Source organism: Hibiscus syriacus, unplaced genomic scaffold, assembly GCF_006381635.1.
Source record: "Hibiscus syriacus cultivar Baekdansim isolate YM2019G1 unplaced genomic scaffold, ASM638163v2 tig00110570_pilon, whole genome shotgun sequence".
NCBI classification, from domain to species: domain Eukaryota; kingdom Viridiplantae; phylum Streptophyta; class Magnoliopsida; order Malvales; family Malvaceae; genus Hibiscus; species Hibiscus syriacus.
This window is the reverse complement of record NW_024062785.1, coordinates 348,510-363,809: the sequence shown is the minus strand read 5'-3', so window position 1 is coordinate 363,809 and position 15,300 is coordinate 348,510. Positions and strand designations below refer to the sequence as shown.

General features: G+C 32.7%; 3 protein-coding genes across 4 annotated transcripts; 1 reads left to right on the top strand and 2 right to left on the bottom strand.

The window, feature by feature from the left end:
• Positions 1-2,207: 2,207 nt before the first annotated feature.
• LOC120132951 (metalloendoproteinase 4-MMP-like) lies at positions 2,208-3,003 on the bottom strand. Its single transcript, XM_039149625.1, has one exon. The coding sequence runs from the start codon at positions 3,001-3,003 to the stop codon at positions 2,260-2,262; it is 744 nt and encodes a 247-aa protein (XP_039005556.1). The 3' UTR covers positions 2,208-2,259.
• A 2,636-nt stretch (positions 3,004-5,639) lies between these two features.
• LOC120132985 (3-hydroxyisobutyryl-CoA hydrolase-like protein 1, mitochondrial) lies at positions 5,640-9,030 on the top strand. 2 transcript variants are annotated; one of them, XM_039149657.1, is made up of 14 exons: positions 5,640-5,846; positions 5,940-6,020; positions 6,137-6,205; positions 6,306-6,369; positions 6,490-6,569; positions 6,758-6,841; positions 7,039-7,123; positions 7,391-7,476; positions 7,573-7,694; positions 7,829-7,889; positions 8,280-8,378; positions 8,450-8,551; positions 8,638-8,679; positions 8,773-9,030. In XM_039149657.1, the coding sequence occupies exons 1-14, from the start codon at positions 5,733-5,735 to the stop codon at positions 8,890-8,892; spliced, it is 1,209 nt and encodes a 402-aa protein (XP_039005588.1). In that variant the 5' UTR covers positions 5,640-5,732; the 3' UTR covers positions 8,893-9,030. The 2 variants fall into 2 exon arrangements, 1 of the variants encoding a protein (XP_039005588.1); XR_005517059.1 differs by lacking the exon at positions 8,773-9,030 and having other exon boundaries at positions 8,442-8,551; positions 8,638-8,662.
• Positions 9,031-12,596: 3,566 nt separating this feature from the next.
• On the bottom strand, positions 12,597-13,362 carry LOC120132984 (ethylene-responsive transcription factor ERF035-like). Its single transcript, XM_039149656.1, has one exon. It carries the CDS (start codon positions 13,345-13,347, stop codon positions 12,640-12,642), a length of 708 nt encoding a protein of 235 aa, XP_039005587.1. The 5' UTR covers positions 13,348-13,362; the 3' UTR covers positions 12,597-12,639.
• Positions 13,363-15,300: the final 1,938 nt, after the last annotated feature.

Genomic DNA, 15,300 nt, shown 5'->3' with positions numbered 1-15,300 from the left:
GAAAGTTAATTAAGGTCTTAAACCGTCATAATAACATACGTTTTACATCAAATTTATCATTTATGTCATGAATTAAGTATGAAACCTTAAAATGCTCAAATACCCAAATCCTATCAATTCTTCTTATTTATGAAAGCCTTAGTACTCCAAAGAATTACAAATACATTACCTTGATTAAAGATCCAGAAATGAAGCTCCTTGCTTAGCCAAACCCAATTTCGTTAAGATTTGATTGATTCTCCACCTTTTTCTCTAGCCAACAAAAATGCAAGGATTTCTTAACATACAAAGGGTTGTAGGAAGTGTTTGAGACAAATTAAAAGCCTAAAGGAGTAGGGAAAGATGATCTTACCAACCACTTGGAGTTATGAAGGCTTAAGGAAGGGAAAAAGAGGATAAAAGAAGAAGATGAAGAGAGGATGCTATTTGGCCACAAAACTAACGCCCCAAAAGACGAGAAAACCCCTAATATCATCCTTGTTTTACTTTAATAGTCAAATTACACTTTTAGTCCTTCACATAATGCCTTGCATTTAAAAAAAACTCATTTTATAACTCTTTTGGGCCCAATTCCAATCCAATTATGTCCAACATAGCCCAATAACTTTAATTATGAACTCTACGAGGTCCACACGCATCTCAGGTAAACCTGAAAATTTCGGTGTTACAATATGTCCTCAAAGCCCAAACATGAACCAACCTAAATCCATCTATCTAAACTTAAATTGATTCAACTTGTTCACCAAAAACCTTACTCAGTTCGTCTCCCTTGAACTTAGAGAGTCCCAAACTCCACCACCACCAACCAATCTTTATCTTCCCAATGACTTTATCCTAATCCAATAAATCAAATTCAACTTTTTTTCGTTGGTCATATCCCTTCATTTAATCAACTACCACCAACAAATCAAGAGAGAAAGAAATAAGATAAAACTATAAAAAAAAATCTCACGATCCAAGTTATGATATGCAAGGAAAAAAAAGAACGAGCGAGTATAAAATTGAGAGAAAACCCTTTCCTCTCGACCATTGACGATAAGAGAATATTTTTTAGCATCCAAATAGTAGGAGTGTCCATTGCAACATGAAGAATGACATATATAAAAATTGAGACGATCTTATAGTTAGATTAATAGATAGGAGAAGGGGAATCAAGATGTTTATGCATAAATATGTAGAGTTTGGAATATATTCTAGTGATTTGGGCACTAATAGCGTGATTGAGGTAGAAAAAGGGTTCAATATGTGAAATTTAAATGTGTAAGTGTTTGATCATATCTAGTCCAGAATAATTGATTGACCTCAAATTTCTAAAATTTTCAAAACACGAGCAATGTTAAAGAAAAATATTTTGAACCTAAAAAGGATTTTGATTAATTAAATTAGAAAAATTATCTTTATAATAAGTCTTTGTAAGACTTATATTTAAAATAATAGACAAAATTAACCGGATACTAAATAATTATAGAATAATTTGATTACATGGCCTTGCTTAATACAAAGAAAGAAACAGCAACTCAATGCTGTTGTTGGCCTTCAACTAAGAAGCCACAGTTAAGGAGACAACCCGCTTGTAGATTACATGACTAAAGTTTATAGGATTATTTTACTATATTTAAAAAATATACTAATTTGAGTATATTCAAGTGTATATTAACTAATTATTTTTCTTTAATTTTATCTCTTTAATAAATAATAGAACACTGATCACAAGATCATGAGCCGCTCGCCTTTTAAATTTAGAAGGAAAAATATATGCAGAAGAATGAAGCTGCCTAGAACATCGACATGGCTCATAAAGATGGTTCAAATCTCAAACCAATGGCTTGATTTGCAGAAGTGTCCGATTTCAACAGAGAACCAAATGTAAAATTAGGGTTCGATCCATGGAGAGATTGCACTCCTTGTATATCATCAATCAACAAACAACCTTCTTTTCTCTAGGTTTCAAGCTCGGATACATAACATCACTTTTCACTGTACTAGAGCTAAATCCAGCAAATGACGAGAGATTCAAATCACGATTACGGTAGCGTTTTCGGATGGCACCGCTACCACTATATCGTAGGCATAGCAGGCACTATTCAGTGATTGCGGGTGTCATGGTCAAATAATAATGTTTTCGGAGGGTACTACTACCGCTATATTGTATACGTTATCTCGATGACGGACCGCTATTTAAATCCCTGCAAATGACAAATCTCATGAACCGACACCGACGCTAAATCAACGGCTACTTTCGATTTCTCCACTCCGAAATCAACATCCCACGTCTCCGCCGCATCGTGATGAAACTTCCCGCTCTCCGGAGAAAACGAGTGGGGGAGGATCCCTAGCTAACACCCCATCAAACGGCTCCCCATCTCCATGATCGTCGCTGTAGAACCCTATCTTGATATCGGCGAAGCCATAATCATCCGTTTCCATGGAACTGACCGGAATGACCGATGCCCATCTCGAGAAAGCTCGTTTAAAAGTTTTCCTTATATCAGACAGACTCAAGTGATGGATCGAATTATCGGGCGAAAATCCATACGTTAGTGTCATCGGAATTCGACGTGCCCATCGAGGTTTCCCGGGAAAATGCACGTAGTTCTTCCTTTCATGCAATGTAGGAGATGATTCTCCGTCTGGAACGCCACATCTAGAGGCTAAAATTTGAGATACCGTATCGGGATCGACTTTTCCGGTAACTTGAAGGTCAAGCCTTGACCGATAATGCTTGATAGCAGATTCTAACTTAGCGTCGAAGATATCTCCAGATGTATTGTAATCAGATGACGTTAAGTAACCAGAGTAATGGAAGTATTTCTTTATCTCTGATATACCATTGACACGGCTGCCTCTCTTGGAACTGAGGAATCTATAGTAGTTATTGACAGTAGAAACAGTTAGTTCCCTAAATGGAAACTTCGGCACTGGTCTTGTCGCCGTACACGGCGCTAAGTCATAAATAGAGAAGATGAAGAGAAGGGAAACAGGCTGAATGGATGGTAGAAGCATGATAGTTGAAAGGGTGGATATGCTTGGAGGGAAGCGTTGTTATAAAGAAACAATCAAATTTGTAATTATGGAGTGGTTAGTGAATAATTAGATGCATCCAAAATATGATAGGTGCGTGATGATGTATTTTGTGTTTAATTTTGGGATAGGAATGGGTAGATTGATTAATTCATCATATATATATATATATATATATATATATATATATATTGAACATATTAATAATATAATATCTATGTCCAGTGAGATACAAATCTGGGTAGATTCACATTCACTTATCGACAATAGCGACGAAATCATAACTTTTTCTGGGTAGACACTAAAATCTAATTTTTTTTAGATTAGTTATGCATTTTATTAATACTCCTAAAATTTTATTTATGCAAACTCTATTAAAAAATTTTGTATTGTTTACGTATATGCATTAATCCTAAAATTTATTTATAAACCCACCACAGACAATCAAAACTATTTGAACTCAAGTCATCATGAGAGAACAACATCCCCTTTATCATTAAGACACTTAGATGCAAATCTGAATAAACTTACATATCTACAAACAAAACTATTTAATTTAGTGTCGTCAAGAGAAAATAATATTCTCTTTTATCACTAAGACAGCTCTTTAATCTCCATGATTATACTTAATTTAAGGACAAGGGCGGATGTCATGTCAGAGCCTAACAAACTGCAGTTGTAGTTTATGTTTTCTGTTGAAGGTAGAGGCAAATGGCTACAGCAGATATTTGCAGGTGAAGTGTGCAAAGTGTAAGTGGTCTTTAAGATTGATGATTGTTGCTGCTGTTATCAGTTTAGACGTGTAGACGACTCCACCGGCTTGTCAAGCTCTTGAAACATACTTCTCTGCTGCCTGTGCCTGTGTGTTTCGGACGTGTAAAACATTCCAATGCCCTTTCCAAAAGTAATGGACATGGATCTATCATTTTACGCAAGCAAACTGCTTAGTGCTTACTGGTATGGTTCGTCGAAAGTGATATTAGCTCCCCCTTCCTTGTCCATGCTTTTATATATAGTAATCCATCTAGTGAAGCACTATATGATTTATATCTATCATTTGACTGAGGCCTTTTCTTAATCAAGGGCTCAGGTCTTGTTAGATCATCTGTTTGAACTAAAAAATAACGTTTTCAGTGAGTTAATTTATAAAAAGTTATGTTTTTGATATACTATTGAAGTATAATTCTATGTACGTAAGTAAATTAGATAATGATGTATCATTATGAATATATTTAAATCAGGTGTGATATTTCAAAATAAAAATAATAATCTCATGTAATTTTAGGTTATTTCAGAAAATATGTATATAAAGTATATTATTACCTTTTATCTAAATGCTTAAATTGTTTTTGTCAAAGTAAGTATATAAAATATATCACCTTTTTATTTAAGTACTTAAATTATTTTTCTTATCAAAGTACATAGTTAAAGTATACTATATATTTTTTTGTCTAGGTACCTAAAGTCAATTTTAATTAATATCACATGTCAATTTTAAGAATTTAGATGAAAAAAAGATATACTTTAGGTACATATTTTAACCAAAGATGACTTTAGGTACTTAATTGATAAAAGATGATGACTTTAGGTCCTTACCACAAAATTGAATAAAAATTATATACTTTAGTTATCTATTTTAAAAATGTACATAATTTTTCATGCACAATACTAAAATTAACTCTCAATTTTTATTTAAATTGTCACTTTAGCCCTTATTCGTTTTTAGAACATAATCTTTAGATAAAATAGTCCATATTAGATAAAAATCATTAGTTGAATAACGATTAACACATATTATTGACATAATATTTTCACATGTACTTTATTGTTGATGTATAATATGTCATTCATTTTAATGTGTGACATGAACTACATCACGTCATCATTTTAAATTATATAATATATGTCAAATCATCACTTTATGTAATATAAGTGATAGAATACGTCATGTAATTACTTTAATGACATGATATTTCATATCATCATCTTAGATAATTTGACACATATCATATCATCATATTAAGTGACATGATATATATAACACATCATCATTTTAAATGACGTGACATATAATACATTAATAATTTAACACATATAAAAATGTTACATCAATAATATATGTTGATAATTAATCAACTAACATTTTTCATCTAATAAAAACTATTTTAACGAAAAAATTGAATTGTAGAGGATAAAATGTATAAAAAATAAGTCAAACCAATCATTCAAGTAGATATTAAAGACCAATTTTAACATTATACCAATTTCTTTTTCTATAAGAAACTTTTGGAAATGATAAGCAAATAACCCACTTGTCATTTAAATGAATAATATGTTGAATAAATTTTAGGTTTAAGTGTTAAAATTTTCCTCAAACTATTTAAAAATATTAATTATGTTCAAATAACTTTTGCATTCATTTAGATACTTAAATTGATAAACTAATCAAGTATGCCTTTTGATCGACGTTGACCCAAACAGAAGTAAAAACACACTAAAAATTAGTTGACTAAATGGGTAGTTTACAAAAACAAGAACCCATTTCAATGGGCCTTAAACGCTCTTAGACCGTTATGGAAGTCCAACGTCGAAAACCCAGTGTTGAAAAGACTATCCTTGTGCTGGAGATTGGTAGCTGCACGTCATTTTGGTTCCTCTTCTCCACAGTTACTGAGCTAAACTTTGAGCTAAACTTTGTGTGAAATTCCGAAATGCAGAGTTTGAAGCGTTTGGTAGCAAGTCGTCGTCCTGACAGTCTAATCCGGCGCACGAGAAACCTCTCATCGCTTCCAGTCAATAAGTCTGCTGATGATCTTCAAAATCAAGTCGGTTCACTTTTCTCTCTTAAAACCTTGGATTCGATCAATTTTTAGGCATCAATGATATATGTACTCACGTATGTATACATAATATTGTAGGTGCTGGTTGAACGTAAAGCTAGTTCTCGAATAGCGATTCTCAACAGATCTTCTGCCCTCAATGCTCTCAATACAAATATTGTAAAGTTTCTCTTTGCATTTCAATTGTGTTTCGGAATATCTGTTACGTTATTTAGAGTTTAATTTTTATATTCTGTTATTAGATTTACAACTTGGGAACTTACTTCCAATTGCAGGGTGCTAGGTTGCATGAATTGTACGCAGCTTGGGAAGATGATCCCAATGTTGGATTTGTGGTCATGAAGGTAATTTCTGTTTTTTTAATATTAATTTTTATAATAATCATAATAGTGTAAAATGTTAAGTGACTACTGATAATTTGATTTTTTTCCTGGTAATTAAAAGGGCAGTGGAAGGGCATTTTGTGCAGGTGGGGATATTGTTGCTCTTTATCATTTGATAAATGAAGGTAAAACCTAGTTGAATAAAATATATGCTGAATATACTTTAATATGTGAAGTATTTTTTTTAATTGTTATTTATTAGATGTTTGATTATTCATGGTTATTTACCTTTTGACTTAGTGCAGGGAAGATAGAAAAGTGCAAGGATTTTTTTAGGACATTGTATAGCTTTATATACCATCTCGGTACATATCTGAAGCCACATGTAAGTGTTCAGTTTCTGACTTTCTGTTCCTTGAATGTATTATTATTACTTTTGTTAGTTATTTATTCTTTTTGATGTTTTATTGAAAAAATATTTTCTTGTTATGGTGTTCTGGTGAGATGATGGTAGAGATATGCATATTGGTTTTTCTTTTTTGGTAGCGACATAAAGTAATGATTTGTTTATAGGTGGCTATTTTACATGGAATTACTATGGGTGGTGGAGCTGGAATTTCAATACCTGGGACATTTCGGCTTGCGACCAATAGAACTGTATGTTGCAGTAATATACTTTTGGTTATTCTTCCTTTCCACTACTCTTTCGACGGTTATTAAGATAGTGCAGGCTAAATATTTGTTACCTTGTAATCATCTTGTTTAAGGGACTCTTTTTGAAGTTCATTTCTCTGTTCATAATAATAAACTTGCTATTTGGAAACTCAATTAACTTAAACCACAAAATTTTACAGGTTTTTGCTACCCCTGAAACTCAGATTGGCTTCCATCCTGATGCAGGAGCATCCTTTCACCTCTCTCGTCTACCTGGCCACTTAGGTAGGCCTTTACAGTATGTTTCCTTTACGCTTATTCCACTTTGCTTTTCATTACTGATTTCTTGGACCTATAATGTATGTGTGTGTTTAATCAAGCCTTAATTGTGTTATGCAATAAAACTAGAATGATCTTCCTTCCAATTTGTTATTTTCTATTTTGATGAGTAAGTTAATATTATTAGAATATTTCTCTAGCATGCTTATAAAGCTTGATTTTATTTATACATACACACTATGACACTAATATCTTAAACAAATATGCATGCAGGAGAGTACTTGGGACTGACGGGAGAAAAATTCAGTGGAGCTGAAATGATTTCTTGCGGGATTGCAACGCACTTCTCACACACCGAAGTTAGTACTGATGAAGAGCTTGGGTGTTTCTTTTTCCTGATAATTTATCGATCTTTCCAGGTTATGTTAGATTGGTGTATTTTGTTCCTATAACAGAAGCTTCAACTGATTGAAGAAGAGCTTGGAAATTTGGTCACTGATGATCCTTCTGTCATTGAATCGACTTTGGAGAAATATAGTGACGTAGCCTATCCTGAAAAGATCAGTGCATTGCACAGGTTTTTTTTTCTCTTATAGTAGACCGTATTTCTGTTACTGGTTGTAACTGCTAGCAATTCAGTTCTCTCTAGTATTTTATCATTATTATTTTCAATATCTTCTCATTTTTTTGTATTACATATATACTATATAGGATTGAAGTGCTTGATAAATGTTTTGGCTATGACACAGTTGAGGAAATTATTGATGCTATGGTAAGCATTTTCTTCTTCGTCTTTCATACCATAAAGATGTTTTTTTTTTTGTTGCTATTTACTGGTTATATAAATTAGAAAGCTGAAGTTGTTTCATTTTAGTGTTTAGAAAAAGAACAAAGGCAATAAATCAACAGTTTAATGCAAAAAATAAAGGAATGGTATATTTTTACATAGCTCACCTGTTGAGTGAATGAAAAATGTCTGTCAGTCTGTCTTAGAAGATATCACTACAACAAAATTTGCATGAGATAATCATTTACCACTTATAGTTCCTTTTAAATACATTGGAAAATTGATTTAACAAAAGATGTTTATCAAACTATTAAGGTGCAGTAAACTTTTTTGAATGATTTACTAGTGTGACAGTTTTAATGGTAATATTTTCAGGAGAGCGAGGCATCTGCAACAAATGACCCGTGGTGCAATTCCACATTAAAGAAGCTTAAACAAGCTTCACCATTGAGCTTAAAGGTGTCTTTGAAATCGGTAAGTCTTCTTAACCCCCCCCCAAGAAACGGAATTCAAGCACCACTGATGGTGTCGTTATTGTGATTCAGATACGAGAAGGCAGATTTCAAACCCTTGATCAGTGCTTGATTCGAGAGTATCGGATGTCTCTTCAAGGGATAGCGAAGCAAATCTCTAATGACTTCTGTGAGGTACGAAACCTTTTAGTTTCTGCACTTCCCAGTTAATGAATAAAATTCCATGGATTTCATCAAATATATTCTCCGGCTTTATTTAGGGTGTTAGAGCACAAGTGGTGGACAAGGACTTCGCTCCAAAGGTATCATTGCTTTTACATTTCAAACGCCTAATGATTTGTGTGTTCTGTTACCAAAACTGATTTTGAATTTTATTATTATCTTTGGGGATGTAGTGGGAACCTCCAAGCTTGGAAAAAGTGTCGAATGATATGGTGGATCAGTACTTTGCACCACTCAGTGAATCTGAACCAAATCTGGAACTCCCCACAAAGCAGAGAGAAGCATTTAACTAGTTTCAATGGTTGGTTAGTTGAGAAATATACAGAGAGTCAGAAAATGTGGTCTTATTTACATTATTGGAAGCAACCTAGATATAATTCATTGCACTGTCGTATTCTGTTAAGAAAAAGACACTTATCGCGCTTCCAAAATTTATATGAAAAAAAGTAATAAAACCTTTAGCTTCAGGTTAAATGAAATATTATTCTTCCTGGATGTCTCGAGTCAGAGTAACTGTTTTTACAGTGTGTTGTTAATAATTAAAAGAAGATTATAAATAGATATTATCTTGTAATCACTTTATATTATTAAAAAAAACTATTAGCAACAAAATTAGATGTCTTGAAATAATTATTGGGGATTTGTGTTGTGATAGAATTAGACTTTGAACTATTTCCATAAGACGGTGCGGATGGAGGCAGTGACCATGCAGCCTGCAGGTGCTTTCTGTTTTCTATGCTCATTGGAGTTCATCTCTTAAATAGGAGGAAGATTTTTTTTAAGTAGGTGAAAATAAATAATGGGTATTAATATTGTGTTAAAATATGTTAATTTCATTTATTTTTCAATTTTTTACATTACATTTATAAAGAAATTTTTTCTCAAAAATTTGTGGGTGCCACCATATTGTAAGCTGACTTTGTCAGTGATTGCCGGAACATGCCATTGTAGATGCCGACCAACGAAAACCAGGGTCTTGCCAACAAGAAACTATGTTTTAGGATATATACATAATGTGTAAACACAACTGTTTAAATTCAAACTTTTAAAGATAAATAATATATTTTTTATTACTAAATTCATTCGATATATATGAATTACAATGCATTAAAAACTGTCACAATCATAATATATTGTTTTCTTAGAAGATACCAGTTATTTTATCTACAAGAATAATACCTGAGACCAAACCAAATGCTGCCATGCGAAAATATCTCTGGTTCCGAAAAATAAAGGAATGGCTAGAGTCTTGAACTCGCTTTAAGGTGTGCCCTTGAACTTTTCCTGTGCCTACTACAGAAGCTGCAAAAGCTAAGCTTTGATTACTACAATACTAACTACAACAGCAGGTAGCAGAATCATGGGAGGAGGAACCATGCACATCGACATTCCAAAGTTTCAGTTCAATTCTCCTTCCTCTGCTCTCCCTTCTGTTTCTTCTCCCTCTCTAAATAATCTCAACCTTTCATTCCCATCCAATTCTTCTTCTTCTTCTTCTAAAAATATATTATAAAAATATATTATAAAAATTTGTCACATAATATTATAAAAGTATCACATTATTAGAAAGATTTATATGAAAAGAGTTATAAAATTCGTGAATTATTATAAAAGACAGAAAAATTTAAAGATTAAATTAAGAAAACTCATTAAATTCAAATACAAAAATTATTTCATCTTTACTAGATATTTGTATATACTAACTTTTTATAAAATATTTTTTATGAAGTTAAGATAGTTATAAAATAATATATGTTCTAAATATTCTTAATCATTTGACAATATTGAAAGTTCAATTATCCTGTTGTAGTTACCGATGTTCAAATTCGAAAGTTTTAGAAATAACAATCATTTATATTGTATTTATATTTGTTGTAAAACTTAAGGGAATATTTGATGTCATGAATCTAATAAATTATAGGTGAGCAATAAACACATCATTAGCATATAAATATTGATACATAATTAAGTATTAATTATAAAAAAATATTTAGTAAATCTCTCCGGTTATCACTGTAGGGAGATATCCTAAGATTACATTAACATCTGGGCAATCCTTAATGTCTCATTATTGGAAGGGTCCCTGGTCCAACCGATAACAATAAGATAAGAATACTTCTCACTGTCCATTCGTAAAGCATTTGGAAGCAACATTATTTTCTTCTTTTGTAACTGCCTACTTTTACAGATATTATACGTTCATAATTTTTTAATTAATTGATAATACATATATCCTACAACGTAATTGTTTGAATTTAAAACTTTTAAAAAATAATAATTTTATCACTTAAATCATTTATTAAGTTCATTTGATTTTTATTAGATTGTTTGCAGAGCACAACAACAATGAACCAATCCTTTTATTATTCGTGATCGTTATATGTTATCTTTTCTTCTTAAAAATATTTGTTTTTCCTCGTATTTTTTTTTGGAAAACCTTTATTGATTTAATTATGGACGAGCAATCGAAGTGCCAACATCCACACCTTTAAAATCTTTCTTTTGCAAGTCTTGAGGTAGAAGCTCAAAATTTTTCTTATTCTCTTCTGATTTAAACTCTAATAAAAATAATATTAAAATTATATAGAAAGTTACTAAAATTATGACAGAATATGATTTAAATTCTTATTCTTTGCGTTTCCATGGAATATCATTACATGCTTTGAAGATTTATGGTATCATAATCAATGGAAGCCGAAACCCATGTCCAAAGACTAAATGTTTAGCCCGAAACGTGGGTCTCTGGTTACCATATATGATGAGAAATACATAAAGCATGAGATAATGAGGGTGATGTCATTTGTCACTAACAGAAAATGGTGGTTTTAACCCCTTTATAATGATGAATGCACTTTTGCTTGCATGTCTTTGGGCTTTGGGAAATGACTTTAGTTAGATAGTGCCGTCACCTTGTCTGGGTTCTCCTCTATATGTATGTCCACACATCTTGGGAATATCCTATGTTTTCCTTTTGAAAGAAAAAGGGTTTTGTAGGGCAAAAGCAAAACTATTCATTCTCTTCATCGTCGTCATTTCTATATCACCAATTCTCTTCAAGACAAACAACTTTGTAAGAAATCATTCCCCATATCATCTTGTCATCTAAGAAATGAAATTATAGCAACTTTCCATGATTTACTCTTTTGATTTAAACGAAAAGTCAAACCAAGAAGTAAATGATCTAAAAAGATAATAATCGATGAGATATGTTAAGAGATAAATTCTCTTTTTCAGTTTTACATTATGGTTTATTTTAAGTTGAAAATATAAATAAACTTAATTGTCATATAATCAATTTAACAATTATAATTATCATATAATCAATTTAACAATTATAATTATCTAGAGGATATATACCTTCAAAACCTTCGAAAATTAGAAATGATAAAAATTAATATTAAATATGTGATTTACAAAGAAAATACAAAAGCATCACCCATTTATTTCATTATTTGTGGTCTTTTTCCAACCATGAACTGACATGTAACTAGCAAGTGTTTACCTTTACTGTTTGCATGGCAATTACTTTAGTCTTTAGAGACTTTAAATTAAGTCTTCATTTGAATCTAAAGTTACATTAAGGGAGGGTGAAGGTTTAAAGTTACCATGGTGCTGAAGTTGATAAGAATACACAGGTTCGGATACATGTAAAGAGTGGAAGGGGCTTTTGTCCCTTCTAAAACTAGGTTTAAGTTATAATATTATACTTTTGCTCTATTTTTTTAAATTAAATACGTAATAAACTTTTATTGTTTTGAACTTAAATGCATTACTCCTATTCTATCGGTATTTGATCATAGCACTGTATCTAGAGTACAAAATTGAATTTTATAAACAAATACTATAACAAAACAAAAGTTGCAGAGAATTACAGTCGCAAAGGAAGAAACTCGCCATTTATTAAATGTTTACATGTATCTCCAACTTACAAGAAATCTGCAGTTGATTATTGTGCGAACTGGTGATGGATTTTCAAAGTTAGAGCTCTTGACCATGAAAAGTATGGGTTCCATATATACCATAATACGCTCTTCAATTTCCTAGTAGTAGTCCCAGGAGAATGGCTCCTCAACCCTGAACCCAGCATCGACTGCACACATTTGCCACGTTGAAGAACAAGACATGAATCCATGGCTTCGATCCGTGACATCGATCACGAGATCAGGTAGATCGAACAAGGTGTCATCGTCATCGACCGAGGGTGAACTTGAGAGAGGAACTTGATCTTTTTGGCTTGCTCCAGCTTCATCTTCATCTTCATCTTCATCTTCTGCTTCGATGTTGCACCGCCTTGTGTCGAGAAATGTCGAGGCAGCCGCTAGCGTAGCGGCTGCCTGGATGTCCTTGGGGGACGTGGTGGCGGGTCGAGGAAGTAGTTCTGCAAGTCGAGGGAAATTAAGGTAAGCCGAGTGGCCCTTGATGGCCAGTGCGGCTACATCGTGAGCTCGAGCAGCCATTTCAGCCGTGTGATATGTTCCAAGCCATATTCTTGATTTCTTCCTTGGTTCTCGGATTTCAGACACCCATTTCCCCCAGCTTCGCATCCGTACTCCGCGGTATGTCGGATGCTTCTTTCCGTCACCAATATCACCACTACTTTGCCTTTTCTTTGATCCTCTGTGACGTATACTATATTTCGAAGTGGAAGAGGATGCGGCGGTGGTGGTTGCAACAGCGGCGGAGATGACAGAAGAAGAGCTAAGCATGTTATGATGAGCATCTTGCTGAATGTTGATATCTCTTTCCATGGCATAGTAAAGAAAGAATTTGGAGTGATCGAGATGTAAGACAGTGGTATAGGAGTAGGAGCTTATATGATTCTTCCATGAATTTTCATTTGTTTATTTTTCAAAGAAGAATAATCATCACAATGATTAAAGAAATAAAGAAGGTTGGGTCCATGGCATAAAGCGAGTACAGTCCAGCGATTTCGGCCAATTTCTTACCCATGTGGTAAATTGTGGTGAGAAATCATCTTTGGAATTGGACTGTTATTTGATTGAACTGGTTTTAAGTAGCTTAGCCTAAGGATAGGTCGTTGATATGTCGCCTTCAGCTTGGCCCAACTATGTCTCGTATACATGAAGAGCGGATCAACCGAGGAGGTATCATTGCATCTTAAAATTTCAAGTTTTTATATAATTTAAATAATTTTTCTAATATATTTTTATTAATTATTGAATTTCACATCCTTAAATTTCTAATATAACTTTTTAAGTTTAAGATTGTCCAGAACTTGTCAAACATGTGGGTTCTGTTATTTTATTCATGGACTCGTATGACATATCGAACATGTGGGTTCTGCTATTTTCTTCATGGATTGGTATGACATATTGATTTTGATTATCAATTCCTGATAGAATCTACTCGCCATCATCTGAAGAAGGTAACAGGTTTGTGTATGTATGTATGATAAGATCAAGAACAGATATATATTTTTGCACATGGCAGTGGGGTCAGGATTCTGAGGCTCTGATTTAGATTTCGTATTGTTATAAGCCAACGAGTCAACTAGGCAGGAAACTGAACCCTCCTTCCAGTTACAACTTATTACATTCCCCAGTAACAATAGGTTTAACACCATATCTTATATCAATATATATATATATATTATATCTCTGATTGTGGGCACATGGACCACCTATTAAAAAAATAGACATTGCAGGATTTTGAGATATTTGTAATAATTGTCCCCATCAAGCAAACTTCATATCTGTCACTCACTCGTGCAAGACTGTTGTTTGCGTTCCCAAACACCATATCTTATATCAATATATTTCTAATGCGAGTACGTTTATGCCTTTGTCTGTTTTCTGCATCAGAAATTAAATACATAAAGCAGGTTCTTGGAACCTCGATGGGATCAGTCCATACATTAATTCAATATCCCCATATCACGGTTATTGTTTAAATATAAGAACTTCAAATACCCAACCTATTTCTCATTAACCAAAGCCTCATCCGAGCACATACAAAACTATGTGAATAAAATTATCATTGGCTTAAAAATGATTATATCCCCAATTGATATATACATCTTGAAATAAAAGGACAATTTATGCCACAATAATTATGATTTGCGAGGGATATGACAAGTTGTTGCCTTATATTGTCTAAAACCAAACAACCCCTAATTTCCATTAACAAGCTAGTCAAGTCTAATCAAATCAAGTGTCAATCAGCAAGCGTGGCGATTGTGAATTCAATGGGAACATTTCACAAGAGGTTTTTCTTTTTTGTTAGGTAGTAATGGCATGATGAAGTAGACGGTGCCATTGGTGGGATAAGACCCCAATCTTTGGGTAAATCTTTCATAGATTTCGTCCGAATTATCATTTAATATTAAAAAAAGTATCAAAATTGAATTACAAATACATGTAAAAGTATTATCATAAAAGATGTTTTGAGCCATCGAATTTAATTAAAATTAAATAAAGATCTGTGATATTAGATTGATCTGATCTGATCCAACTAATTGAAAAAGTAGAGTAAAAGTGCAAGTTAAAAACCGTCAAGCTGGCTAAGCATTGTGGATTGGCATCGATTCCTCTTGTGTAGGGAACTATTATAATGGAAACATAAAAAGCTTTTTTTTTTCATGAATTGAAACAAGTACTAACAAATCAATATAATCATTCATATTAAGCTAATTTAATTTGACAATAGTTCAAAATTTGAAATAACAAAGGTTGAAGATTCCT

What these genes read in the sequence shown, in the direction of transcription:
- LOC120132951 (XM_039149625.1), bottom strand. Translation starts at nt 3,003, where the DNA reads ATGCTTCTACCATCCATTCAGCCTGTTTCCCTTCTCTTCATCTTCTCT.
- LOC120132985 (XM_039149657.1), top strand. Translation starts at nt 5,733, where the DNA reads ATGCAGAGTTTGAAGCGTTTGGTAGCAAGTCGTCGTCCTGACAGTCTA. An exon ending in TTGGATTTGTGGTCATGAAG is followed by an intron (nt 6,206 to 6,305) that starts GTAATTTCTGTT and finishes GGTAATTAAAAG; the next exon opens with GGCAGTGGAAGGGCATTTTG. An exon ending in AGGAAATTATTGATGCTATG is followed by an intron (nt 7,890 to 8,279) that starts GTAAGCATTTTC and finishes TAATATTTTCAG; the next exon opens with GAGAGCGAGGCATCTGCAAC.
- LOC120132984 (XM_039149656.1), bottom strand. Translation starts at nt 13,347, where the DNA reads ATGGAAAGAGATATCAACATTCAGCAAGATGCTCATCATAACATGCTT.